The 27,278-nt window shown below is 41.4% G+C and overlaps 1 protein-coding gene across 1 annotated transcript in view; it reads left to right on the forward strand.

Annotated features, from left to right (window-relative positions):
* Positions 1 to 4,457: 4,457 nt before the first annotated feature.
* The window catches only part of ecel1 (endothelin converting enzyme-like 1), a 50,795-nt gene continuing 27,974 nt past the window's right edge, over positions 4,458 to 27,278 (forward strand). The window contains exons 1-7 of the mRNA XM_030745383.1: positions 4,458 to 4,639; positions 4,723 to 5,615; positions 7,267 to 7,335; positions 7,813 to 7,923; positions 8,012 to 8,104; positions 10,862 to 10,986; positions 25,848 to 26,070. Of these exons, the coding sequence (XP_030601243.1) occupies positions 4,758 to 5,615; positions 7,267 to 7,335; positions 7,813 to 7,923; positions 8,012 to 8,104; positions 10,862 to 10,986; positions 25,848 to 26,070 (1,479 nt within the window). The 5' untranslated portion in view covers positions 4,458 to 4,639; positions 4,723 to 4,757. The remainder of the gene's footprint in view (positions 4,640 to 4,722; positions 5,616 to 7,266; positions 7,336 to 7,812; positions 7,924 to 8,011; positions 8,105 to 10,861; positions 10,987 to 25,847; positions 26,071 to 27,278) is intronic.

Raw genomic sequence — 27,278 nt, forward strand, 5'->3', positions numbered from 1 at the left:
TGCTCCGTTGCAGTATGAAGTTGATGTAAATGTCAGAGTGCAGAAACTGTCAGACACAGCCCCGTCCCCTCATTTCAGTGTCATAAAAAATGCTGGACAGGGGATGTTCACCTACTGGATATTTTTGATGAGGCATATCAGCAGATTTAAAAAGACCATCCCATTATGAGTGGCAGTTTTTGCTCCCTGTACCCTTTGACATTGAACATTTTGACACATATACTGCCTGCTCTTCTTCTTTTAGATCTTTTCTCTGGATGCTCAGTGTTTCCTGTGTAAGCCATCAAAATCTTTATTATATGTTTTTGGCACGCTGCCATCTGCCCTAGCTTGCTCCGTCTCCGGCGCTAAAGTTCACTTCATTAGCTCCGGCAAACCAATCGCTGTTGTCTGACGTAAAACACATCATTGACAGCGTGCATGTTGCTACCACGTATAGATTGAAACTTACGGTGTACTGTGGTATGCAGTGAAATTTACCTGGTGCTGGTCTGCACTATAGCTTATTCACTATGTCTGCTTGGTAAAACACATTTTGTGTATTTATACTGAGGAAAAAAAATTTAAATAAAAAATGAAATGCAGATTTCAGGGGCAGCACGGTGGTGCAGTGGTTAGCACTGCTGCCTCACAGTTAGAATACCATCTGGAAGGCCTGGGTTCGATTCCACCTTGGCCCAGGCCTCTCCCTCTCTCTGTGTGGAGTTTGCATGTTCTCCCCGTGCTTGTGTGGGTTTCCTCCGGGTACTCCGGTTTCCCCCCACATTCCAAAGACATGCACTTACTGGGGTTAGGTTAATTGGCTAATCTAAATTGCCCATAGGTGTGACTGAGTGCGTGAATGTGAGTGTGAAAGGTTGTCTGTCACTCCGTGTTGGCCCTGCAACAGGCTGGCGACCTGTTCAGGGTGTACCCTGCCTGTCGCCCTATGACAGCTGGGATAGGCTCCAGCCCCCCCGCGACCCTTAACAGGATGTGCGGAAGTGAATGGATGGATGGATGCAGATTTCAGATGTTGATTCCATCAGAAGACCTCATGATTTTCCATTAACACTGATGGAGAATTTGCATCACTACACATTATATTTGCCTTATTTACGTAAAGAAGTTGCTGCATCATCATGGGCAGGCAGTCAGTCAGGACAGTGGCTCATTCACCACACCAGAGGCACAGCGGCTGAACAAAAATGTTAGCTTTCCCACAATCAAACTTATCTTTTGGCAATGAATTATGAGAATGCATCAACCAATATTTTGTGTGAAATGTGAAAGAAGACACTTGGAGTGAGAAATTACAAAAAGATATCAGCCTAATCTGCAGTTCTCTTTAATCAGCTTCAGGTCATTGCTTAGATTTCTAGTCTTCACTGTCTTCAGTCAAAAAGGCTTTTTGTTGTTGTTGTTAAAAAAGAAAAGAAAAATCTGTAAAACCACACACTGGCTTCTGTCAGCACCAATCAGCAGACAGGGAGTATAGCCAGATATTTCCCGCATGAACTGGTAGAAAAAAACAACGCTGAAAGAGAGCGAAAAATGGACAAAGGTGCCCAAAATGAGTCCAAATTACTGCTTTCCAATGTATAACAATAATAATAATTAGCTAGCAAGTTTTCCATTTGAATTAAAGGGTAATATGACACTGCTACATTAACAGCGCGCCAAAAATCCATTGTTGCTGGTGTAAATTGAGAGCATGATAGAAAACATGTTTGATGTGACATTTCAGATCTGCTTGAAGATACAGTGTACAGGAAACCCTGTTCATGTCTGGAAGGGTAGAAAAACTGCAAGATGAAATGTAAAATGTGTGTATTGGGCAAAATGGGCTAAAACCTGCCAAACCACTGGTACTGTGCAAAGACTCTTTTTAGATCTGGGTCTGAAAAGTGAAACCAGTGCATGAGTGCTTTACAGCTTCCTTCCAGTGGCCAGCAGGGGGTGACTCCAGTATCTAATGGGGGTGACGCTGTCTGTGAGAAAATGATTCTTTTAAGCTGCCTTGCTGTACAATCACAGTGAACATGTTTCTCAGTTGATGGTCTCATCAGCTACTTCTGGGATCAAGGATGTTCATTATGTATACTATTCACCCCATTAGAGTCAAAGCAGACAGTAAAGATGGACATGTTTAACAGCATCCCCACCTTCTCATTGACAAGTTGCTTTCACTGACCAGTAGGTGATGGCATGGTGCCTACATCTGTTTTATCTATTCTGTAGTCTGTGGAACTGTGCTTTATGTTCCTGATACAGAGAGAAGCAGAGCCCAGTGTTTTGAGGACTAGTTCAGCTCTTGACTGGCCGGACCTTTACTGTCACTGCTATCACCCAGGAAAGAAAAATTGCTTCAAAAAACATTCTGCACACAGTGTACCACACTGGATTGCAGGCATGATGCACAAATTTACCATGCTACCATTAACTCTGCACACTGTGGACACTATGACCACATATAAGGCTTAATTTAGCCTTTACTTTCCATCTTGCTTTCTGATGCTCTCTCCGATGTCTTGCTGCTTCCCGCTACTGGCACAGAGCATGAATCATACTCTTATTTAGAGTTTTCCAGAAAGAAGGCATAATCAGATGTTAGAAATAGATACCCTTCTCAGAAAGATGGCTGTTTTTGCTGAAACATGCAATCAAGCCAGGGTATCAGTACTGAGCCTGAAATTCCCGATCTCTGCAGTGGTTTACAGTAATGTTGTACCTGCACCACTCGTGCACATTTTCTCCTGTAGTGTTTTGGTCATCTCTCCCGTTTCCCACTAAAACAACACTTTAACCCACTCATCATCCTTATGCCATAGAATTATTAACGCTACACATCTGTTTATCTATAAAGCCTCCTTTATGTTAGTTTATATATATTTTCCCCCCTCTTCCTTTTTTTAACTTCTTATCTGCATACCACACTCTAATAAGGCAAAGGAGAGCTGGTTAAAGCCATCAGTGCTGAAGTTTGCTATTCTCAGTGGAGATAACAGGGATCAATATTTACAGATAGCATTCACAGCTTTCAGCAGGTTCATTGTGTCTGGCCGCTAAAACACAACCTCACACACATGCTTACAAGCTCAGATTGGGGCAGCATCCAAAAAAGCAATATATCAGTGTCTTTTTAAAGGCTGGTGGCAATACCCAAAGTGTACATGTAGAATGCAGCAACAGAAGAAAATGCAGATAACTCTGAAATATTTTGCGATTTTAATGTGTTAAACAAATGTTCAGACCTTTGTATTGTGTTTGTGTTAAAAAAAAAAAAAGTCAGTCTCAGTTTAAATGGAAATACATGAGGATAGCTGCTTGTCATGTGAGAGCTTCGTATTCTTTTAAATTCTCTATAATTCTCTATAAGGGGTCTGCCAGTGCCCTGTGATGCAGTGTGTGTGTTGTGTGTGCCTGTGTATCCACCCAGCAGTGGACTGCTGTGTTGTTTCATATATTCATAAACAGGAGAATGGCAGGCAAACAGTCACACAAAAACATTGGTGCATTCGTGGCACAGTCTATTGTTGGTCAGCTTGGAATATATGTGTGTGTGTGTCATCAGGCAGTAAACTGTCTCAGTCACTCTGTAATAGTAAGTGTTGTATGTCAAACTGGACCAACACACCTATCATTGCCCAGCTGATGCTCAGATCTTTGCTCCAAGTCTCCTTCATCGATTTGTCGAAAGCTGTGAGTCAGTCGGGGGACATACAGCAGTCTCCCTGTGGGTTGACCATCACCAATCAATTCAACAACTTTAGTTGACAAACAGAAGGTACAAAGTGGGGGAAATGTGGCAAAACAGATGCTGCTTTGTCATTCTCTGCTTTTGCACTCTTGGATTCAGTTTTCCATCTCTCTGTCAACTTGTGTTTTACATTAACCAACAGGGAGCTGGCAGGCATGTAAGTAAAAAAAAGTGACACTGAAAACGCATTTCTGCAGTTATTTTATGGATGAACGCATAATAAAAAAAAATGCTCTATTTCAGTTTTATTTCTTCAAAATGACCAGAAATATTGGTCCGTTCTTGGCAGGTGTATTATGATGGTCCACTCTTGAAAGTTTGGTGAAACAGAGGCAATAAATTTTATCTGTCCATCTGCAATATTATGAAGTTTTACATCAATTTGGACTGAGGTGGGCTAAGTTATGGTGATTGCCACACCTATCTTTGCCCTGCTGCTGCTGAGCTCTTTGCTCTCAGTCTCCATCGATCTGTCCAAAGCCATAATTCAGTTGGGGGTCACAGTCTCCCTGTGGGTTGACTATCACCAATCAATCCAACACCGTTAGCTGGCAAACAGAAGGAGACAAAGTGGGGGAAAATGTGGCAAAACAGATGCTATTTTGTCATCCTGTGCAGTTGTTATCATGGATTCAATTTCCCATCTTTCTGTCGACTTACACCGCTTCCCTATCTCATTTCTATTTTTATCGACAGGTGACCTGTAACTGGTTGGAGAGAGAGGAGAGGAAAACAAATGGAAAGAGAGCAGAGAGAGAGAGAGCGGGGCCCGAGAGATTCCTCTTTAACAGTGGGAGTCCCCTGCTCTGCTGGCTTTTGGTTTGAAAAGAATAAAGGCGACTTTTCCTAAAGAAGGCCAACAGGATTTTGACATCATTTCAGTGTTTTGACCTGTACAAGGTATTCATGCTTTTTCCTCAGTGGGAGTAATCATAAATGTACTCTGAACACAAAAATAACTCCTTTTCATCCCTTTCACACAGAACCCTTCAGTTATTTATTAACTAGAAACTCTGCCATGGAGAAGACATACTCACTGACAGCCCACTACGATGAGTTCCAGGAAGTTAAATATGGCGGTCGCTACAGCAGTGATATCCTCAGTAATGGCATGACCCTTCATCTCGGGGGCAGCTTGGACCGTCACGTGGGACGAAGCCGGGGAGGGACCTGGTCAGGCAGTCGAAACAAAGATCAAGGGAGCACCGGCAACAGCGGTGGCCTCCCTCGATGGAGCCGGAGGGAGATCTGCCTCCTCTCGGCACTGGTCTTTGCAGCAGGCATGTGTGTCATCTTGGGAAGCATGCTGGCACTCAAGTACATTTCACTGGATGCCCAGCAGGACATTCAGTGCCGACAGGACTGCCAACGGAAACGCTCCCTCCTGCGGGCTGCTCGTTTTGTTCAGGCCAATATTGACCCAACCATCCAGCCCTGCCAGGACTTCTATTCCTTCGCCTGTGGCGGTTGGCTGAGGCGCCACGGCATCCCTGAAGACAAGCTTAGCTACGGCATCATTACCGCTATAGGAGAACATAATGAGGAGAAATTACAGCGCCTTCTGTTGGAGCCAATTCGGAGGCGTGGGCCTAACTCGGCAGAACGCAAGGTCAAGGAGTTCTATCGATCCTGCGTCAACATCCAGGAGATTGACAAGCTGGGGTCTGACCCCATGATAGAAGTGTTAGACAGCTGTGGAGGGTGGGACCTGGTGGGGGCTCCCCCTGGTGCTGCTGGATGGGAAAGGGAGGGTGCGCCACAGAGGCCGGACTTCAATGAGCTGCTCTACAGGACACAGGGGGAGTACAGCACTGCCGTCTTCTTCTCACTTACAGTCAACGTGGATGACAAAAACTCCTCCAGGAATGCTATCAGGGTGAGAACTTATCAGGAAACTCAGTGTCCACTGAAAACGCCTGACGTGTGCAGTTATTTTAACATCACTTCATTGATTAGTGTGTATATTGATAATTGCCTTTTAAAAACACAGTTCAGTAATGGCACAAAAATACGATGGAGGTCTAAGTTAGAACCAAACCTTCCGCTGTCCCAACATATTATTATGATTAGTGCTTTCAAAACTGCCCCAAATATTATTCCTTATTAGTTAAGAAATAAATCCTCACAGAATCAAGCCACTCACATATCACATTACAGTCACAAGAGGGCAAACCTATGGAATGAAAGGCATATCTATTTATAGAGGTAGATTTATTTATACAGGAAGATGTACTGTAAAAGACTGACGTACACATTAAATAAACTAATTAGGTTAAGTTAGATAGAATGGACATTTGACACAGAAGGGCATTTATCTTCCTCATGAAACAAGAAATAATCGACCATTAGAAACTCATGATGCATGAAGCCTTTTATGAATAGCATATTTATTCATTATTCAGTCACCACAATTAAAATGATTAATCTTTAGAGTCCAAGCGATACAGGATTTTACCGAGGCCGATGGTGAAATTTGGTGATTTAAAAAGCAGGTTTTGCAGTATATCAGCTAATATTTTTTTCTTTCAGACACACAAAACCATAAATAGATTCATCTTATAATTTGTTACATGTACTCGTTTATTTACTCGTTTACGCTCTGCCCAACTTTGCTTCAATCAGCTGGTCGCTGTGTTTGTGGCATTTCAAACCTGTGGTGCCAACAGGGATGTCGCAGAATGCCCCCTGGAGGAAAAACTGTGCAATGTCAACACTCATAACATGGTTGAAGGGTGTTTCTCACGTCTCTTATATATGTTTGAATTTTCATCAGTTAAAAATTCAGCTACTGATATTTCTGCATAAAGCTAATACAGTTTGGCTCTAATAAACTTCAGTTCTTCAGTTGATATCAGTCTATTTATGTTCCCTAATTAGGGTATGGTACTGCCTGCTCTCTCTGTCTCGACAGTGGTGTGTCTGAACTCGATAGCTGCACCAGGCCTACGGCAAACAGCTGTTTCTACTTTGCTGCCCAGTATGGGGTGGATAGAATAGAAATCCAGCTTTATTTGAGAGATAGAGAGACACTCTGGAACTGGATTTATGATTTTCACAATGCGACGTCTAATTCTTTATTACATTTTTAATTTTTTGAAAGCCTTTATTATTATTATTTGTCCATGATCCATACAGAGGTCACACGATTAGGTTTTAGCAAGTACATGAGGTCTGAAGACCATAAATGTGTGGAGCTTTTTCTTTTTTTTTAAACTTATATCATCTGGGTAAGATTTTAACAGAACAGTGTCAGTAGTAAAGCCCAGTAACTGTAGTTATATCTGCAGTTTAATAAAAGATGTATTACTCTGTGTGAATTATTCATTAAATGTTATAAATAATTCACATTTAGCATACAGTGTGTTCAATGGTTTGTAAATGTTACCATTTCTGCACAGTGTTAAATATTAATCAACCTTTTGAATATGCATCAGTTGAATGCTTAGTAAAACATATGACTACATACAGACCAAAAAATTAAACTCCCTATTGAGCTTTTGACTGTACATATGCATATGTTTGTGCAGATCGATCAGGAGGGACTCACACTGCCTGAAAGAAGTCTGTACCTGGGGCAGGATGAAGACAGTACAAAGGTGAAGTTGCTTCCTTCTCTTTCGTCTTTCTCCCTAAGTTATCACCCAGTATTCCACCACCCTTCTTCTCCATTGCTTCCCCCTTCCAGTCATCCCTTCCCACATTCTCCTTCCTTCCACTGATCTCATTTTCTCACCTCACCTCTTGTTTGACCCCATCTATTGGTTCCCTTCTCTCTTCTCTCCTTCCTACTTCCCCTATGCATCACCCACTTCTCTTTGCCACCCTCCCTCCTCTTTCCCCTCTTTCCGCACCCCTTCCCTCCCTCAGTCCTTTCCTCCTTCTCTCCTCCTCCCATCTGCCCTATTGACTCTTCCTTGGCTGTTCTTCATCAATCCACCTGTTTTCCTCTGTCACCCACTGTGCTGTTGTTGTCCTGTCCACTATGCCACATGTCACCACTGTCTGGGGGCATTATTGACGATGTCTCAGCAGCACCTCCTGTCTATTAGTGCTGATATCACTGTGCTTCTCAGATCCTGACGGCGTACAAGGGTCTGATGGAGCGCTTGCTGAGCATGCTGGGAGCTCACAACGCCACGCAGAAGTCCATGGAGATTATACAGCTGGAGACCCGTCTGGCCAATGTAAGCTGATTGCACGCGCGCGCGCGTGTGTGTGTGTGTGTCTTCATTAACATGAATGTGTGCTGAGTAAAATTTCCACTCTTTCCAGATCACTGTGTCAGAATATGATGACCAAAGAAAGGACATCAACACCATATATAACCGCATCACCCTTAGGCAGCTACAGCGTATTGCTCCCAGTGTGAGTAGTCCACACACATACACATATACATCGTTTATGTGCGTGTGTGTGTGGGTGTGTGTGTGTGCGCGCGCGCACGTGTGTGTGCGCATTCTCAGTAGAAGCAGACGTGATGGATTAAGATTTGAACTCCAACTGAGCATTTTAAGTAGTGTGGCGAGTGTGTGAATGTGCAGCCAGAGGGTGTGTGTGTATTTGGGGAGGGTCGGTACAGTGAAGCACTACACACACACACACACATACACAGAGGCCTAAGTGACTCACAAAAGCTGTTCCCCCCTGCAGGGGTAGACGAGCAGATTGAGGGACGGAATGAAAGAAGAAGGTAGAGAAAAGAGGAGAAAATGAGGTGATGCTGGGGTGGAGGGACATGAAGGAAGGAGAAGAGAGGAACGAGGGAAATACTGGAGACAGAGGGGGAGAAAGTGAAGAAGGAAGCGCTTCTCTGTGTGCAGTGACAGAGAATCCTCATGATGTTTCATGGCTGAGGGATGGATGAAGGGGGAAGCTGGAGAGATGGAAACTGGGCATATACTGAGAGGGAGATAAGCAGTCTGAGTTTTTAGTTTCTCAGCCAAAAAAAAAAAAACTATACACACAGTTTGAACATGAGTGTGGATAGAAGGGGTGTGAGAGATGCTGAGGAGAAAAAAAAAAGAGGGACACATGGAAAGAAGAAGAGGGATTGTGATTCAATCAGAGGATGCTGCTAAATCGCTTCAGTGTGTTCTAAGAAAAATATTTGCTTTGAACTGGATCAGGAGTCCAGATGCAGTGTTATGTTTCTTAAATTAATTCAGTTTTGATGCAGATATGCAATTCAGCATTACACTTTAGTCAACAGCTGACAGTAGATATGACAAGGGCGATGACATCCTACAACCACACCACTTCCAAAAAAAGGGACACTATTTTATCTTAACAATCTTAAATCCCTGGATCACCAGAGTGCCCCATGTTTTATTTATGTTTTACATTTGTTGCCACAGTAACCCGTTTGGTCAGTGATGTCATCAGAGTCCAGTGGATAGCTTCTAGAGGTCAATCCATCCATTCATTTTGCCACTTCAAGAAAGGGTCGCAAGGGCAGCCAGGCCTCCCTCGGCCCTGCTGCCACCTCTAGCTTTTCTGGGAAATCCACAGCCCTCTCAAGCCAGCCAGGAGACATAATCTCTCCCGCTGTCTAACCAAGGTCTGCACCCAGGTGGATACACCTCAGTTAGGAGGCGTCGTAGTCAGATTTCAAAACCACCTTGATGCAGAGGAGCAGCAGCTCTACTTTGAGCTTCTTCCAAACAACTGAGCTCATCACACCACTAATAAGGCTGAGCCAAGACAGCATTCAAAAGAAGTTCTGTTGCTTGTATCTGCAACATTTTTCTTTTAGTTGCTACCCACAGCTTTCAGCCACACATGAAAGTAGGTACATAGATCGACCAGCGAATCACATGTAGAATTTAACTAGAGAACTGTGTTCAGTTTTGGTGTTTGGTTATGTGCCAGGTATGGGTTTCCCAAATGTATGGCTGCATATTAGTATGAGCTAAGGAAGTATTTTTTCATAGCAGTTATTAATTATTATTAATTATTAAAAAAAAAACACATTATCATAGGTTGTTTGTGCAGGTGGACTGTTGGTTATGTTGCGCAGCCTTTGTTGAGTTTGTTCAGTTTGGACATGTTAGTAATGCCCCCACACTACACTTACATGAATTGATGATGGTTGGTCTTGTCAATCAAACTAACATTTCAAAACTGGACCACTGAATTTTGCACACGTGTGACCTTTAAAGAACTGAAGCCTGTTTCTGATAGAAAATAAAAATAAGCACTGATGAACATAAAACTTATGGAATTAATGTATATCAGGATAATTATGTCTTAGACCGTTTGACTTGTGAGGATTTTACTTTTTAAATAAAAAAAAAACAAGAAATATTAATATTTCCAAAATCAATCAAAATTTATTCCACCAAAGTACTTCAGAGCTATCAGAAGAAGAAGAATAGTACTTTAGCACTGTACTGTCATTGAGTTGTATACTTGATTTAATCTGATATTTATACTACATTTGAAAGGCAGAAGCTTTTTAATCTGAGCTTTACTACCTGCACCAGAGGCCCAGAGCCACTGTAACATTCCAGCAAGGTTGTTGGACCCCCTAAAAAAAAAATCCTTGCTTGTGTTGAGGGAGTTTGGAGCTTGCTGTGGTGGGCATCACTGATTATTGGATATGGTCAGTAAACACTTACATGAATGAATGATGCCTTCTGGTGGTTGTCGGGGTAGATGGCTGGGCTGATAAAAAGCAGAAAGCCATTGTTCACCTCTTGTTTTAAACAGACAGTGAGCGTTTTCTTTAATGCAGTCTTTGCCACATGTTTATTATCATAATTTTGGTGTTAAAAGTCTTCCCACAATCTTTTCTTTTTGCCTAAATTGAACCTTGACCATAACATTATCCTGTCATTTACCTGCAGCATATCTCCTGGTACCAGCAGAGGTTCTAAGGGCCAAACTACCTTGACGGATGTTTAGGATGGCTAGACTGAGTGGCTGCCACAGGCCTACTTTGATTCGGAGAAGTAGTTAGTCCCTCAGATCAAACAATAAAAAAAAGAAAAGAAAAGAAAAATGAAGACACGTCTGACTAAATAAGACCCCCATACAGGGACTGTATAGTTGTTCAGACTTTTTGTTTTGAAGCTGTATGATTGTATATAATCTAAACCTCTTTCATTTCTCTTGTTATTTCAGCTTCATTGGAAACGTTTGCTCGACAGAATTTTCCATGACAACTTTTCAGAAGATGAAGAGATCGTAGTGCTCGCCACCGATTACATGCAGAAAGTTTCTGAAATCATAAAGACCACTTCGAAGAGGTAAAGAAATCAAGAGCGGGCGTTGGTGTAGGGTGAAGGTTGAGTGTGTGGAGCAGGTAGAGAAAGATGAAGGCGCTGAAGTGTATGGAAAATCAATGAGATTAGATGCATGCATTTTTGAAGCGGTACTTTTTCAGTGTGAGTAAGCGTTTTAGTTTGAGGTAGTTCTAAATGTGTGTGTGTGTGTGTGTGTGTGTGTGTGTGTGTGTGTGTGTGGGCTTTACTTCAGTGCTGTCACTACAGTTTGGGCTACAATGCAGTGTCACAAGGTGTATGGATTGGTTTTTGAATGCTGCTGTGCATGTATTTGTCTACACATTTGTGTGTGTGTGTGTGTGTGTGTGCGTGTGTGTGTGTGTGTGTGTGTGTGTGTGTGTGTGTGTGTGTGTGTGTGTGTGTGTATAGAGTCGCTGTTGGGTGAACTTCCAGTTCTACTGCAGCTGATTATTATTGATCTACCCCCACACCTCCCTACCTCCCGCAGTCTCAGACAGACGCAGACGCACATGGATGGACACACACACACACACACACACACACACACACACACAAACACACGCATGCTTTCTTTTCCCTTCTTCTTCTTGACAGACTCCAGGGGAGCCCTTAGAGGGCTGCTGTATGTCAGGATGTGTGTTACAGCCACTGACAGCTCGCCAATAGTCACTGTGCTCTACACAAATACACAACAGCTCTCAGCCCTCATGCATGGCTGACTGGCTGGATGACTGGCGGGTGGACTACTTGCTTGTCATTTATGTCTGAGACAGGATGCATGTCTGTCCGTCTGTCTAGCAACATAACTTACTCTGACAATTTGGTCGTTTCATGACTCACCACTTCATGAAGTCATGAGTACATTTGGTGTCGGTTAGTTTACTACCTCATCTCACAGACTTTCCACTCTGTATCATGAAACCTTTGATTGATTTTGTGTGAGTCACAGGCTTCACACTGGTGTAATACTGATCAGTCTTACACAAGATATGTAATCAACTGATCAGTTAAACCGCAACATGTCCACTTTATCAGAGGTCATGGAGTGGCATAGCCAGAGTGAGAAAAGTCAGCATTTTTGTAAGGCTGAATTGGTCATAAAGTCAGATTGGCTACCCGTGAAGCTCACAAATCATAATGTGGAATATTGACACTATGGTGGAAATGATTGATTGCTTTTGTTTTCCCAGTTAAGTCGCACTCAAAGTAGTTTTATTAACACGGTAATAGATTTTCTTTGTTTGTTAATCGGAATGAGAACAATACAATTCAGCATACGTGCTTCTCACATTTCCTATAAGCCACACTTTCCATGTTCATTTACTCTTAGCAGTCACTCTTAATAACAGAAAGAGCTGGATCTAGCTGATTGTCCAGCTTCACATAGATCTTCACAAGGCTTTTTACCTATTAAGATTCATTTGCTTATTATGATTCTGGCTCATGTGTTTTTTTCTTAATTAAAAAACATAACTGACCTACAGCTTCAGCCTGCCTGGCTTTGTTACTTTCACCAGAAAACGTTTTCCCTCCAGAAGAATTTATAAGAGATATTAGGATATTTTACATGAAAAATGTAATACACAGTGCTACTCTACAAACAAGCAATTAGCTATCTGACATCCTGCAGCATGGAATAATAATTAAAGGTTATAAACGCAAATCAAAATTGGTATGTATAAGGAGGGAATTAATAAATCCAAAATTGCCACATTACAAAAGTGTTCAAACATGTTCAGTGAATTCTTATAGTGTTTTTAAACTTCAATACTTACTAGTCACTCACTTTTGTGTAATCTAATATTTTTCAGTCTCAAAAACATTTAATATTCAGAGTTTATGTCTGTGTAGACTCTCATCCAGGTCACTGCAGTCTCGATAGCTTGAACAAGGAAGGTACCTTCTTTTTTTCCAAGCTCTCGAGGGCTTACAGAACGATCTGGACACATACTGTTGAAAATACAGATGTTTGACAGCTGGCAACTGCCTGCATTAAACAGGTGTGTGAGGACAGCCTGTGTTTCACGGTGAGCTTTCTATCACTCAGTATTGATGATTTGTCAATGAGTTGAAGAAGTCATTTTGATGAGTGATGAAATATTTCTCAAAATATTCTCAAAATTCTACATGCAGATTTCCTTACCTGGATGATTGAGCATGCATCCAAACATTTCAACTCACTTTGACTAAAAGCTCCCTGAAAAGCCTTAAGCTGATCCAAAATGCTGCAGCTAGAGTACTGACAGGGACTAGAAAGAGAGAGCATATTTCTCCCAGATTGGCTTCTCTTCATTGGCTCCCTGTTAAACTCAGAATTGAATTTAAAATCCTTCTCCTCACATACAAGGTCTTGAATAATCAGACCACACCTTATCTTAAACACCTCACATTGCCATATCATCCCAACAGAGCACTTCGCTCTCAGACTGCTGGCTTACTTGTGGTTCCTAGGATACTTAAGAGTAGAATGGGAGGCAGAGCCTTCAGCTTTCAGGACCCTCTTCTGTGGAACCAGCTTCCAGCTTGGATTCGGGAGACAGACACCCTCTCTATTTTTAAGATAAGGCTTAAAACTTTCCTTTTTGACCAAGCTTATAGTTAGGGCTGGATCAGGTGACCCTGAACCCTGCAATAGGCCTAGGCTGCTGGGGGTTTTCCATGATGTAAAACGTGCTATGCCAAAAATTGTTTGACCTCAAGGATTGGGTCCCTTGGCACAGGGTAATATTAAGTGCCAAGAGGATTTCCGTGAATTTATACTTCAGAGAAACCAAACAACCCCTGGCTAAGTGGACTCTACAATCTATTTGCACCTGCAGGCCACAGGTCACTCTTTTAGTCACATCGATGAACACCTACCTACCAATCGGTGGTTCGATTCCTGGCTGCTTCGGGCTGCATGCCAAAGTATCTTTGGGCAAGATACCGAACCCCAAGTTGCTCTCCGACACAAGTGTCAGAGTATGAATGTGTATGAATGTTAGACAGTAAGCACTTAGCTTAGTTACTCATGGAAATGCTTGTGTTAATGGGCAAATGTAAACGTGTTTTATAAGCGCTTTGAGTGCTCAGATGGAGTAGAAAAGTGCTATATAAGAACTAGTCCATTTACCATACTGGACCGGGAGGAATGCTGATTTGAACGGGTAATCAAGGAGGCTATTTGCGTAAAAGTCTCTGAACTAAGGAGGGGACTAAGGTTTCATCTTTCACTATCTTACCAATGCTGTGACTGCATCCATTCCCCAACTCTATGAATACTCATGGACATTAATCAATGGTCATGACAATTTGTGTATTGTTATTCAATGGTGCTGGTTTGGGCATTATGAAACTGTACCTTTTATAAGGTTGGGGAAACCTGCAGTCAGCTGAGGCTGAAGAAATCACTTGAATGAGTGACAAATCATGTGTCCCTCTGCTATGTTCAGAATCAACTTTCTGGGGTAGTGTGATAATGTTTTCCTGTTTTCCCCTGCAAAAACCAACCATAGTGCATGTGTGAAAACAGCCATAGATGGACTGATGATAAGGTCCAGGTCTCTATTTTATGCAGAGAAAGACAACCAGCTGGACATTGAAATGGTGCTCCTAAATAAGACAAACACTTTAAAATTGAATTAAGGTCATCATCATATTTTTGAAGAACCAGCTGACTCCATATCCCAAATCTTTCCTGGGCTATGGCAGAAATGTGTATAACAAACTGCTCCAGGAAGTTGGCACTCTTCAGCTGTATACGTGGCTTTAGTCCATAGTAAGGATTTAGCTCCAAAAAACAAGATCCTGCAATTCCCATCATCAAATCAGTCCCTTGTAGACATAAAAAAATCTTTGTCAAATTGTTGTAGTAGCATCGCATTTCCTGTTTGAAAAGTTGCACACATATCCAGTTCAGCAACATCCAGTACTTCAAGTTATTGCCTGCTTTTGACTCCCTTTCCATCTATTTTAGAGGATATAAATAAAAGTGATTGTTCACTTTTGTGTTATCCCAGTTTACCTTTATCAAGCACTGCTAATGATGGGATTTCATCACAGTGATTTAGCCCCACTCCCATCAGCGTAAGCATCTGCTCATATTAGATTTTCTCAATTCATCTGTTTTGCTCTGTTTTTTTTATATAGGTTCTTCCTGGTCTGTTTTATCTGGTCTTGTCTTTGTGAAATATAATTTTGAATCACAAGACTGTAAGCTGTATATCTTTGAAGGATTCCTAATCCTGCCTTGCCACTGTCACATCCATTAGTCCCGATTCATGTCTCTTTGGGTTGCAGACTCCAGGTTTGATGCTCTGTCTCTTCCCTTGTTGTTTACCAATCCTCTCTCTTAGGTACGACCATCTATCCCCCCAATGGCTTTGGTAATAGATTCTGCACAATGTTTCAATCATCCTCTCCTTCTGTCTTTTGTTCTCTCCACCATTGTCTGTCTGACAGCCTGTGTTTTCTCTCTTTTATCACTCATGCACACAGGCAGCTATAACATTCGGCAGATATCGGCTTCAGTGTGGAGCTACACACCTTATACTCAATAGATGCAGTATTTATCCTGGTAAACCTGCCTGCAGTTCATCCTCTGCTTGTTAAACTGATTGACTGGTGTTCAGGAACACTGTGTGAAAATGGCTCATTTCTAACTGTAGATTTTTTATTCTGGGACTGGATTTGAGTAGCTTGGCTCGCAGTTAAAAAAAAATACTAATTTATCTTACACTGGCTCATCTGCAGGCCATCAGAAACTTCTTGTCACTGTCTGACAAGAAGTTTTAGCCCCTATTTTCTTTAAACAGAGACTCATCCCCTTGCAGCTGTGGCGGTTCCTGTAAACCTGCTCAATAACACGACTGATTTTAAAATGGCAGCTTCTCAGTTCCATCTGTACATGCTGGAGCGTACATCCAGTCTGAAAAGAAATTTTGATAAGCGTCAGCTTAGCACAAAACAGAAACAACCTTTGGAAACTGAGTATTCACAGCAGTCTGAACCTTTGACTCCCATTTAAAACTGAAGATTAAAATCCCTTAAACATGTGGCCGAGCCTTAAATGAGACGCCAGCTCCAGCCTCCTACCACACCACCACAAGTGTCATTTGTTAGAGTGCAGAGAATGCAGGAGGTCAAACTAATATTCCAAAAATGTGAATTTTGCACTCGGATGACCTTTCAAGCACTGAAGCCTGTTTCTGACAGGAAAATTGATAAATAGATAGTTAAAACTTACCGAATTATTGTATATTGATAAAATAATATTGATAATTATTCAACCAACTTCACTTATGACAGTTTTACTTTTAAAATAAAAAAAACAAGAAATATGAATGTTTCCAAAATCATTCAAAATTTATTCTAATCAGGCACTTCAGAACTATAAGAAGCAATAGTACGTTAGCATTGTACGTATGCTTGATTTAATCTGACATTCATACTTCATTTCAAAGGCAGAAACTTCCACTTCAGATGAAACTTTTTAGTCTTAGCTTTCCTACCTCTCCCAGAGACCCAGAGCCCCTCTGAAATTCCAGCAAGATTGTTCCGCCCCCTAAAAATAGTCCTTGCTTGTGTGGTGCTGCTTAACAAATGTTGAGGGAGTTTGGAGCTTGCTGTGCTGGGCATCACTGATTGGTAACATTGGTAACATTTTCTCCAGCATTTTACAACAATCTTTTTTTTTTAGAATAGAATAGAATGCCTTTATTGTCATTATACAGGATGTACAATGAGATTGGAGGACCACTCCTGTTCAGTGCCTCTTTTTTCCTCTTTAACCTGAAAATGCTAGTTAATCTAATTTTCTAATACAATAGCATGAATTTTGGTGGAGTTCTTTTCTAAAGAAACAAACATAATTGTGACACAGTATCATATATATTACCTTTTCTTTTTGTATAATTTCTTTGGCTTATAACAGATGTTATTCTTTCCACTGCTAAAAATCATTTCATTTATTCTTTTCTTGGCATGTACAGGCTTCCATACAACAACAGTGGTAACAGTTTGAACCGTTGAGGCTTGCCCTCTTCCTGATTCTGTGTCAAACCTGAGTGTTTCTCCTCCTCTCTCATCCTGACCTCAACAAACTGCTTCTGTCCGGTTCTCTCCCTCCCCAGCTTTCTCTACCTCCATCTCTTCCTCCTCTCTCACTGTATCTGTCTTTCTCAACCTTACCCGAAAACCGTCTCTGTCCCCCAGCTCAGTTTCAATCCCTCAGCACCTCTCTTTCTCTTTTCTTTGCACCTGCGCCTCGTCCATGGCTCCCATCCATTTCTGTCCCTGTCACCTCCTCCTCAAATGCTCCTGCTCAGTCCCTGTTACTTTATTGTCACTGCGTCTCTCCTGCTCTTCTCCCCCACCTCCCACCCACCCCTGTTGTCATTCTCCATCTTCTTCCCACCCTCAGTCCAGGTTCTATCTCACAGGAAGTTCATTACTGGGTTTTAAACACAGGTGGGTGGTGAGCTGTTCTGTTTCCTGAGGGGTGTTGCTCATTAGCATGACTTATGAAGAATTGGTTTCAAAAGTTCCACATCAAGGGAGTCTCTCCGGTCCTGCCAGCTTGTTGCTAGAAAAAGTACACATGCTTAAAAATAATAATTGCAGATACCAGGAAAGTGAAGTGAGCGCTTACATGAGGAAAATACAAATGTGAAGCTCCACTTCCTTCTTCTACTGCTTATCTAACTGTGCCTCACTGAAAATGAAGAGCATTACAGCTGTTACTGCTACCTTAAAAGCAACACAATAACAAAAGTTGTGTATTAAATGGTAAATGCACTAGTTCTTATATAGCGCTTTTCTACTCTTTCTGAGCACTAAAAGCGCTTACACAACATGTTTACATTTATCCCATTCACACCCATTCATACTAGGGATGCGCCGATCCGATATTCAGTATCGGTATCGGTCCGATACTGGCCTAAATTACTGGATCGGATATCGGAAAGAAATTAAAAAAATGTAATCCGATACATTAAATAACGTTTCGCTCACATTAGCTGCATTACAGGGTTCAGTCGTCTTCTTCTTCTTGTGGGTTTGCGGTTGACCAAACCAGCTTAGAGCTGCATTACCAGCACCTACTGGAATGGAGTGGGGGATCAGGAGTTAGAAAACAACCCCCCAAGATCCTCCGTCGCTGCGACACTGAGCGATCATCGCTGACATGTTTTTCCGCCTCCACCGCTCTCTGCCTTGTTTGTGTGTTGTGCTCGCTGTGCTGAGAATCCGCTGTTATTTTTTTCTCTACTTCAGCTCTCGGACATACTGCTAGCGAGTGCCGCTATTAGCACTAGTGACCGTCCGGTACCGGAAGAACCCCTTCCCCGTCAAAATATTTTTGATACTTTAATCCCTGATTTGTGACCAAATATAGACCTGCAGTAGAAACGTATTTAGGAGAATGCTTGTAAATATAAAGCATTACAAGATTGCGCTCACGCAGCCCCTAGTTTTTCACGTGAACACTGATGACGCAACAGCAGCAGTCAGCTGATTTATGTGCAGTCTGTCTGCACAAGCGGAAAGAGGCGGAGCCAGCGCGCTCAGATGGAGCAGAAGGAAATGTTTTTCTAGTGTCCAAAAGAAGCCTTTTCGTCCCTGTAACCTCCATTAAACCTTTACTGGGAAACAGCTGGAGATCCTTCATCAACCACCTGATCAGTAAGTGAAGAAAAGAGAACTTTGTAGCTGCTCCATCCACCCTGTTTGTTTCACACAGGGAAAAACTGTAGTACAGAAGTTAAAATATGCAGATGAACTGTTAATATGAAAAAAAGTATTTCTTATCCAGTTACTTGGGTAATCAATATAAATAGAATACACCATTGCTAAAATAATCGATAGTTGCAGCCCTAATGAAATTTGCAACATGCCATAAGCCAATGCATCACCTTCTCACACAGAAGCAACAGGATTCAGGTGATAGTTATTGTTGTAAGTAAGTAAAGTTTATTTATATAGCGTTTTTCACAGACAGAAAAGCGCTGTACAATAATTAAAACACAATATCACCCCCCCACCCCCAGAAAACACTATGTTAAAAACATAACATTACCATATTAAAAGAAAAAGAATAAAAAAAAGTCAGAAACCAGAAAGCCTGGTTAAACAGAAAAGTTTTCAACTATTTTTTAAATGATGCCACAGAGTCAGCTAAATGGAGCTGGAGTGGTAAACAGTTCCAGAGCTTTGGTGCCACTGCCTAAAAAGCTCTGCCCGCCCTGGTCCTTAATCTTGTATGTGGGACAACTAAAGACTTTGATTTTGTTGTGTGAGAGACTGTTGACTTCTTTTTTTTTTTCTTTAATGTTTTTAAATGCCTGGATCAATTTTAAATATCGGATTTATATCGGTATCGGCTGATAGCTAAATGTAAAATATCGGTATCGGACATAATAAAGTGGTATCGTGCCATCCCTAATTCATACAAGCACTTCCATGATTATCTAAGCTAAGTGCTTATTACCTAACATTCACACTCCAACGGTTGTGTCGGAGAGCAATTTGGGGTTAAGTATCTTGCCCAAGGATACATTGGCATTCAGCCTGGAGTAGCCAGGATTTGAACCGCTGACCTTCTGATCAGTAGGTGACCTGCTCTACCTCCTGAGCTTTTTACCCTAGCACAGCAGCATTTTGCAAAATTCCAACATGAGAAAATGCTAGCATCGCATTTGTAAATTGTGGCATTTTAAGGGAAACTATCACACAGCTAGCGTAGAAACTTTTTAATGCCATTTTATGAGCTGACGGACTAATAAAATATAAGAATTTCATTCACCTTTCCTGCACAGTTTGTACCAGACAGCAGGCCATAATATTTGTCAGATATACCAACAGCACAAATGCGGTTGAAAAGTTCACTTCAGAGACCAGAAATTAGCAGAAGCGAGGCCTCACAGACAGCTGCTGGCTCCAGCTGTCTGGGTCAGCATGCTCTCAGTCAAAGTGACTCTAACTTTAAGCCTTAATAAAGTTTATGAAATGGCTCAGTTGCGTCATGCAGAAGGAGCAACCTATTCATAGGGACCAAAAGCAATTTTTTGTGCAAGTCTGTAAACATGCTTTTATTTTGTTGCTGTTAATTTGGGTATTTTAACACAGGAGCTCTTGGGGACTGACTCGCTTTTGCAGCCAGCCTCGAGTGGCTGCTCCAGACAGAAACTCCAGTTCCTGGAACGTCTGTGTTGGCTTCAATTCTCAGCCCAGGGGGTTGCTATTTATGTAAAACATACAAATACACACTTCACATGTACTGTCTGTGTGGAGTGTTTGATGCTCACTCTTTTTAAAATAAAAAAAAAAAGTGTAGCTAATTTTTTTGTGTGTAGCATTTAAGGATAGCCTGCAAAATTAGCAGTCTAGTGGTTTGCACAAACAGGGTGGAGTCCCATCACAGAATTATTGTTATTGTGAGAAGAGAATGCAGAAATATTGCAAATCTTTTTCACAGTTGTTGTAGAAATAACTCCTACACATGCATGAGTCCTGTCTGCTTACACAGCGTGAGATAGGTTAGCTTTGCACAGCAGGAGTGAGAGTTCATGGCAGAGGTGTTGGCCCGTTGTGTCACTGTCCAGATGGAGGGGTGTTTTTGTTTCTCTCAAGGCCACTAATGGACCACAGTTTAAAAAGACCTCTTTTGTACTCTACTGGATTCTATCACTTACTAACAGTACAGGAGGAGTACAAGCTGACATTCATATAAGTACAGAAAAACCAAGGAGGATAGTTTGGATTCTTGTTGAAGTGGAGGAACAGAGAAAAATGCACTCTGAGAGGTGAAAAGGTGACAGGCAAAGAAGATGGCATAGACAGGTGCTTCATCCTCTTGTACGATGACAAGATGGTTGGTTAAAAAATAATGAATCACCCTTTCTTCCATTTTAACACCCTGCTTTCTTTTGCTCCTTGCTCCCGTTCTTCCATTTTCTTCCTACTTTATTTCTGTTTCTACTGCCATTTCTTTCATTCATCAATTCTTTTTAGCTGTCTTTCATTCTTTTTCTTTTCCTTCTGTTGCTATATTTGTTTCTAGATATCTTCCTTTTTATACCATCTTCAAACTTTTTTTGTTTTTGTTGCATCATCTGCCTGTCATTCTTTACCTTCCTTCCCAGGTGTTTTACCTCATCTGTCCATCCACCTTGCATACTCCTCGCTCCTCCTGTCCTTCTGGATTTCCTTTTTGCTCATTTTCCCCTTCCTCTTCACCTTGGTGGTTTCAGGTTGCTGCTGACAGCTCGATCTCTGTTTTTTTTTCACTGCCTGTTTCTTAAACCCTCCATCTTTATAGGCAGCTATTGACAAGGTCCTTCTCTTCATTGTTCATTCTCTCTGTGTTCTTACATTGAAGTCTTTCCCATCATACAAGTCTGCTGACAAGAGCAGTCACACTTGCATGTCTCCTCATCCTCCATCCATCTTTTTTTTCTTCCTTCTCCCACCATTACGTGTGTGTGTGTGTGTGTGTGTGTGTGTGTGTGTGTGTGTGTGTGTGTGTGTGTGTGTGTGTGTGTGTGTGTGTGTGTGTGTGTGTGTGTGTGTGGTCCCCACGCACAGTGGCGACTGCAGCCAATCCCATTAGCCAGATGAGCAGGCCTCCAATGAAGGGGAAAGCATAATGACAACACCATCGTCTCTCTCACACACACACTCCTCCCTCGCGGCTCCCTCTGTCTGCTCCTTCTGTTCATCCGTCACTCTCGAGGGTGTGTGTATGTGAGTGTGGGAATCCAGTTTGTTGGGGCTGTGCAATTTGAAGGCTACCGGGAGAATCTGTCATTTTTTTGTATTTAAGTGAAATTTCAGCGCAGAGAAGTGGGGCAGCAGCAGTAGAGGGTTTACTTCCTGCTGGGTGGGATGCCATTAAAAATATACAGTACACTCAGTGTAGCCGTAAAGCATTTTGAGATGAAGTGGTTTACCAAACAGTAGATTTTAATGGCGCTATAGCTTTCAGCAGTCATGATTTGATTCCTAGCTGAGCTGAATTTATGTGCAGTTAGGCTACACTAAGAGAATTTGGGTAAGTCTCCACTAAAAGGTATAAATACAAGTGATTTGCTGTCTCGGTTGTGTTTGGTTTTGCAATCTAAAAGCTTATGCGTAGGTCCCATTATATCACTTTAATTTCACTTTAATTTTTAATTAAAATAATCAAATTCGAGATGTTTCTCCTGTCAGTCCAAAATTACAGTGTACCTCAAGTGAAGCCTGGAAGAGGCAACTGTCCCTCCTCCATTACCATCAGGGTCATTACCTGTGGTAATGCGCTGATGCAGTGCAAGGGGACAGTGTCTTTTCATCTCCCTAACTAGCCCCATTAAAATCCATTCAGCTAATGAGCCTTCACTCAGTTCTCTGGTGATTAAGACCTACCGCTTGATCTGTGCAGCGCTCTCCCTGACACTGCTTTCATTTAACTCCACTGTGAGTCCATTACTGGACAAAGTACACACATGTATGTGTCAGCAGGGGAGAGGGAGCTGAAAATAATCCTGTCAACTGTTATATTTTACATATTTAAAAGAGTTTATTAATTGTTATGCGGTGTTTACAAAGTCTGAAGTTTTTGTCTTGAAGCAAAAGTGCCTCCCATAAGTTTGCACAGGTACAGTTTTAGGTACTTTTTAGTGTTTTATTCTACTTTATATTTAAATTCACTGAATCTGTTTGTTTTTTTTTATGTCACTGTCTTGATCTGAGAAATTGACCGTGGCATTAATTCAGACAGGCTGTAAAGTTGAGCTCAGCCTCTCCAGGCTGATCAGCTGATCCCAGTGCAAGCCTACATCAGCTGATGGCTCAGCTGACACCTTTTTTAAGACACTGGCAAATCTCATACAGGGTTCGCTATGTAAGCTGCTTTAGCCTGCCATCTGTAACGCTGTTTTGCCACCTATTTCCACCAAAGCTCCTTTTTTCATGCTGTATCTGACTTAATCAAGGTTATACTGTCACTGATGACCGCTGTGTTCTCTGCTGGGGTCTTCCTGCTGCGGTTTCTGCCTCTAGAGTGGGTTGTCGGTAGTTCAATCCCTGGATCCTCCAGCCTGCATGAACACATATCCTTGGGCATCGGAGTGTGTGTGTGTGTGTGTGTGAATGTTAGATTAATAAAAGTGCTTGTATGAATGTGTGTGATTGGGTGAATGAGGCTCATAGTAGAAAGTGCTTGGAGTGCTCAAATAGAGTAGAAAAGTACCACGATAAGTACCACTCCATGAAAAAGTAGCTCCACCTAAAAAAGGTACAACCATAGCACTGTATATAAAAGATGACAGTAGCTTCCAGGTCTGAAAAGTCAAACCAGTACATAAGTGCCTTAAAGGTAAAGTGTGTAAAATCTCACCACTAGATGTCAAGCTTTCTTTGAAGTGGATGTAACATTGTAGGATTCTCATATGATTTGAGAATGTAATCAAACAGTTTACCAGAGGGCTTTTTAGGACATTCAAGTCTAACATTAGCTGACATAATGTTAGCTTATAACCAGCTGTTATTGTTATTTAGCCGGCTGATTGTTAGCTCTCTGGAGACGGGAGGGTCACATGTGTAATCTGCTGCTAACTAATTGTGATAATCTCAGGAACAAATCAGCATGTTTATGCACATTTTCATCTATTAGAGCCCTGAGTTCAGTTCAGGAGATGAGGTTTGAGGTGGTGTGGATAACAAAAACACAACAAAATTTAACAGACTGCTAAAGCTAACTAAAACTTTAAAATTAATGACATTAACAACATATATTTTCAAGTAACATATAGTGAAAAAGAGATAAAATCAGCAGAAATAATAAGTATAAGAAGTACATTAAAACTTTACTTCAGTAAAGTACTTGAGGAGCAGGTGCCTACACTCTGAGCATGCCCCTGGAAAGCAGACAAATAAAATTTATATTAACCTCCTATTAAATTCCTTGTGATGGAGAAAACAAGCGTGCTGCAATTAGTAAAATAGTGCATTAAAAAGTGTTTTTTTCTTGAAAACATTTGTTTTTAAATTCTCAAAGATATACATTTTTGTATTATAAATATATCTCCCATTTATTTTGTTTTGTTACCTACAAAACCTATTCCAGAGCACTCCTAAAATAAAATTATGAGCCTGTAAATGAGCAAACTTTAAATGTGAGTTTGGCTTTCAGTAACCGCACTTACTCTCAGAGATTACAGTCATTACTGTTCCTCAAAGACGCCTCGAGTAAAACAGCTCACGCATCTCTCCCACACAAACAGCAGAGAGAAGCTGTACTTTTACTATTATCATATAGATGACTTCCACACATGCAGCTGCCCTGCGAGGCGCTGTGTGCCAAACACACACACACACATAGATACTCAAATATAGCTCAAATATAAACTCATACCTGTCCACGTTCAATAATGTGGAACAAACATGACAACAAAGCCAGCTAATGAAGCAAAGCAGCCCCACCTGTAACACATGTTGATTAGCTGATACCACCCGAGTCTTTTTTTTTAACCTTCCCTTCCTCTACTTCCTGCCTTCCTCTTCCTTTTCCCGTCAATTAAATTCACTTCAGAAGTGCTTTGTAGGCAAGACCTCAGGATGCTGTTGCCAAGGCGCTTTTGATTTAATATCTGTCATGCAAAGGAAAATTTTTATTTTTAAAAAAAAAAAACTGAGGAAAACAACAACAATATGCCTCGAGGTCTGCGTGGCGCTTCGCAGTAGGAGAAGGGGGCATTTGTCCCCGCAGGGCAGAGTAGATGCTTGCTCCCAGTGGGAGCACGAGGACACACCAGCACTTCATCGTCTGGGGGAGAAGACACAGCTTGAATACATAAATGAATGATCCATTTTCTTTCTTCCCGCTTGACATTTTCTTCACCCTTCTGCTGTGAGTCTGGATTGGAGGGAGCTGTTCTTTAACTGCTGGACCCTCTGAACTCCTCACTGTTCACCGTTCTCTTCGTTCACTGTCTTCCTCTTGTTTTCTCTCTGACTTTTCTGACTCCTAAGTGGCTTAGAGGGCAGATGGAAAAACAGCACTCTGGGCCAGATGGGACTAGATTACTGTTAGATATGGTGGATGTCACTTTACAAAGCGAACAAAGGGGTGACTGCAAGAAAGCAATACTGTTTCGGTTTTGAAAGTAACACATTCTTGTCCCTAGAAGTGAAAACCGGAATCTGAAAGGAATAAAAATATGCTCACGTCCAATCAGGGTTTCACTGCTACAACGTTCTTTAACTAGCAGCTTCTGGCTAAAGTTAGCTAGTGTTGGCTAATTTGCTTAAAACTGACTTTCAGTGACTGCTGTATTTACCCCTGTCTTGTAAAGTACAGTAGCTCAATCGAGCCATAACATTATTGAAACATTAGCTGTTATCAGCAGTTTTGAAGGTGCTGTTCGTGTGACTGCCTTTAAGGTTATAATATCACTGGGTGTAATACATGCACACTTGAATTTTATATGTTTGAAAAACCAGAAAACAGCCCAAATTTTATTCAGCCGCCCAACATAATTTTAACCCTCAGGATTAACCTTTAAATCTGCTCAATCTGGTACCACTGGTTATAGCATTTACCACTATTTGTAAAGTAGAGTAGCTAAAGGTACAGCTATGCTCTTTTTCACCTCGCCTCATTTATATTTAGAGTTTGTTTCAAAACGTCGTATTAGAACGGTATTAGCACTTCCTGTTTGTACTGCCAATTGTACAAAATATCACTCTGTTATATTGATAATGGAGAAAAAGTAAAACTATGCTAATTGCCATGACAGTGAAATGTCATTTTGAGATGTTTAAACTGTCTCAAAAAATATTTTTTTAAGGTATGTTTTTACCTCAAACTAAATGATGTAACTAGCTACCTCTTGCTTCCTCTCTCCTAGGGTTCTCCATAACTACATGTTGTGGCGCATCGTGGCAGCACTGAGTGAACATCTGTCCACCGCCTTCCGCAGCACCATCCACGAGTTTTCCCGAGAGATTGACGGCACCGAGCAGCAGCTGGAACTGGGCAGGCTCTGCCTCACCCAGACAAACAAACACTTTGGCATGGCCCTGGGAGCCCTGTTTGTCCAGCAGCACTTCTCCTCAGAGAGCCGGGCTAAGGTCTGGGTCTGGGATGGGTGGTTGGGGGCGAAGTAGTGGTAATGATCTGCTAAAGGATCAATGGGCTTTCCTTTATATTTAAAGTACTATTATATTATTGTAGGGTCTTTACAATTTAAAGCACTTTGAGAGTGGCTGTTGTTGTGATTTGATGCTATATAAATAAAACTGAATTGAATTGAATACTATATAGTGCACAGACACTCAAATCCACTTTTTTAGACTTTAGAAACTTCACTGATTATACATCAGTTCTAATTTATGAGTAGAGTTTGGGCTCCTAATGGAGACCCACCCTGGCTGAACTAGAATGGTGTCAAATGGGATTCTTGACAACTGCCATAAATTCCAAACTATATTTTTCTGTTAATTACTGACTTTTAAGTCCTGCAGGGCATTAGATATGCTACAATCTAGAAAAGTGAGTGTGCTCTTTCTGTAGCAATGAAAGCAAATTGTCGTTGAGTTTCATTACAGAACAATTTAATATCAGTCTTGTTTGTGGCGCCTCCTAATTAAGATACATTAGAAAATGAGGAAGATACAAAACTTCATTCTATAACCAAAGATTGGCTCATTTATTTAAAAAAAAAAACAAAATCATAAGATAATTTAGTGAAGATGCATAAGATGCACATGTTCAATAACTGTGGCAAACCTTTTACTTAAAGCTTTTTACTTACAGGGCTTCTACCATGCTTATTTCAGGTCTAAAGTTTAATTTTTGGACGCTAGAGTCACTGCATGATTCCCAGTTCACATTAATCTTTATTTATCTCATACCAGGTCTCAATGCAGCATCTTCACACACTCACTGTGTGAAACAAACTGTTTTGGCTCCCTTCCCATCTTTGAGCCAACTTTATTGTAATTGGCTGTCTCTTGCAAACAAAAAGATTCAACCAGCAGGTGGGCGGAGTTTCTGTGCTCATAGTCAGGGCTGTGTGGCAGAGATGACCTCTCTCATCTTCAGTGTGTAAGAGAGATATGCCTTCTCATACACACTCGGATGTCATACAGAGCCGAGAGTAGGAAAAATGTATGAAACCGCAATCTGAAATCTGACGTGCTGACATTATTTATCAATTTCACTATGTTTAAAATCAGCATCCACCTTTGTAACAGTAGCGTAATACCTCACCCCACCTCCCCATCCTCACCTTTAAAGACAGAAGGAACTGTCTCCTTAATCTAAAAAAGCAGTTTAT

This window comes from Archocentrus centrarchus, chromosome 13 (genome assembly GCF_007364275.1).
Source record: "Archocentrus centrarchus isolate MPI-CPG fArcCen1 chromosome 13, fArcCen1, whole genome shotgun sequence".
Lineage (NCBI taxonomy): Eukaryota > Metazoa > Chordata > Actinopteri > Cichliformes > Cichlidae > Archocentrus > Archocentrus centrarchus.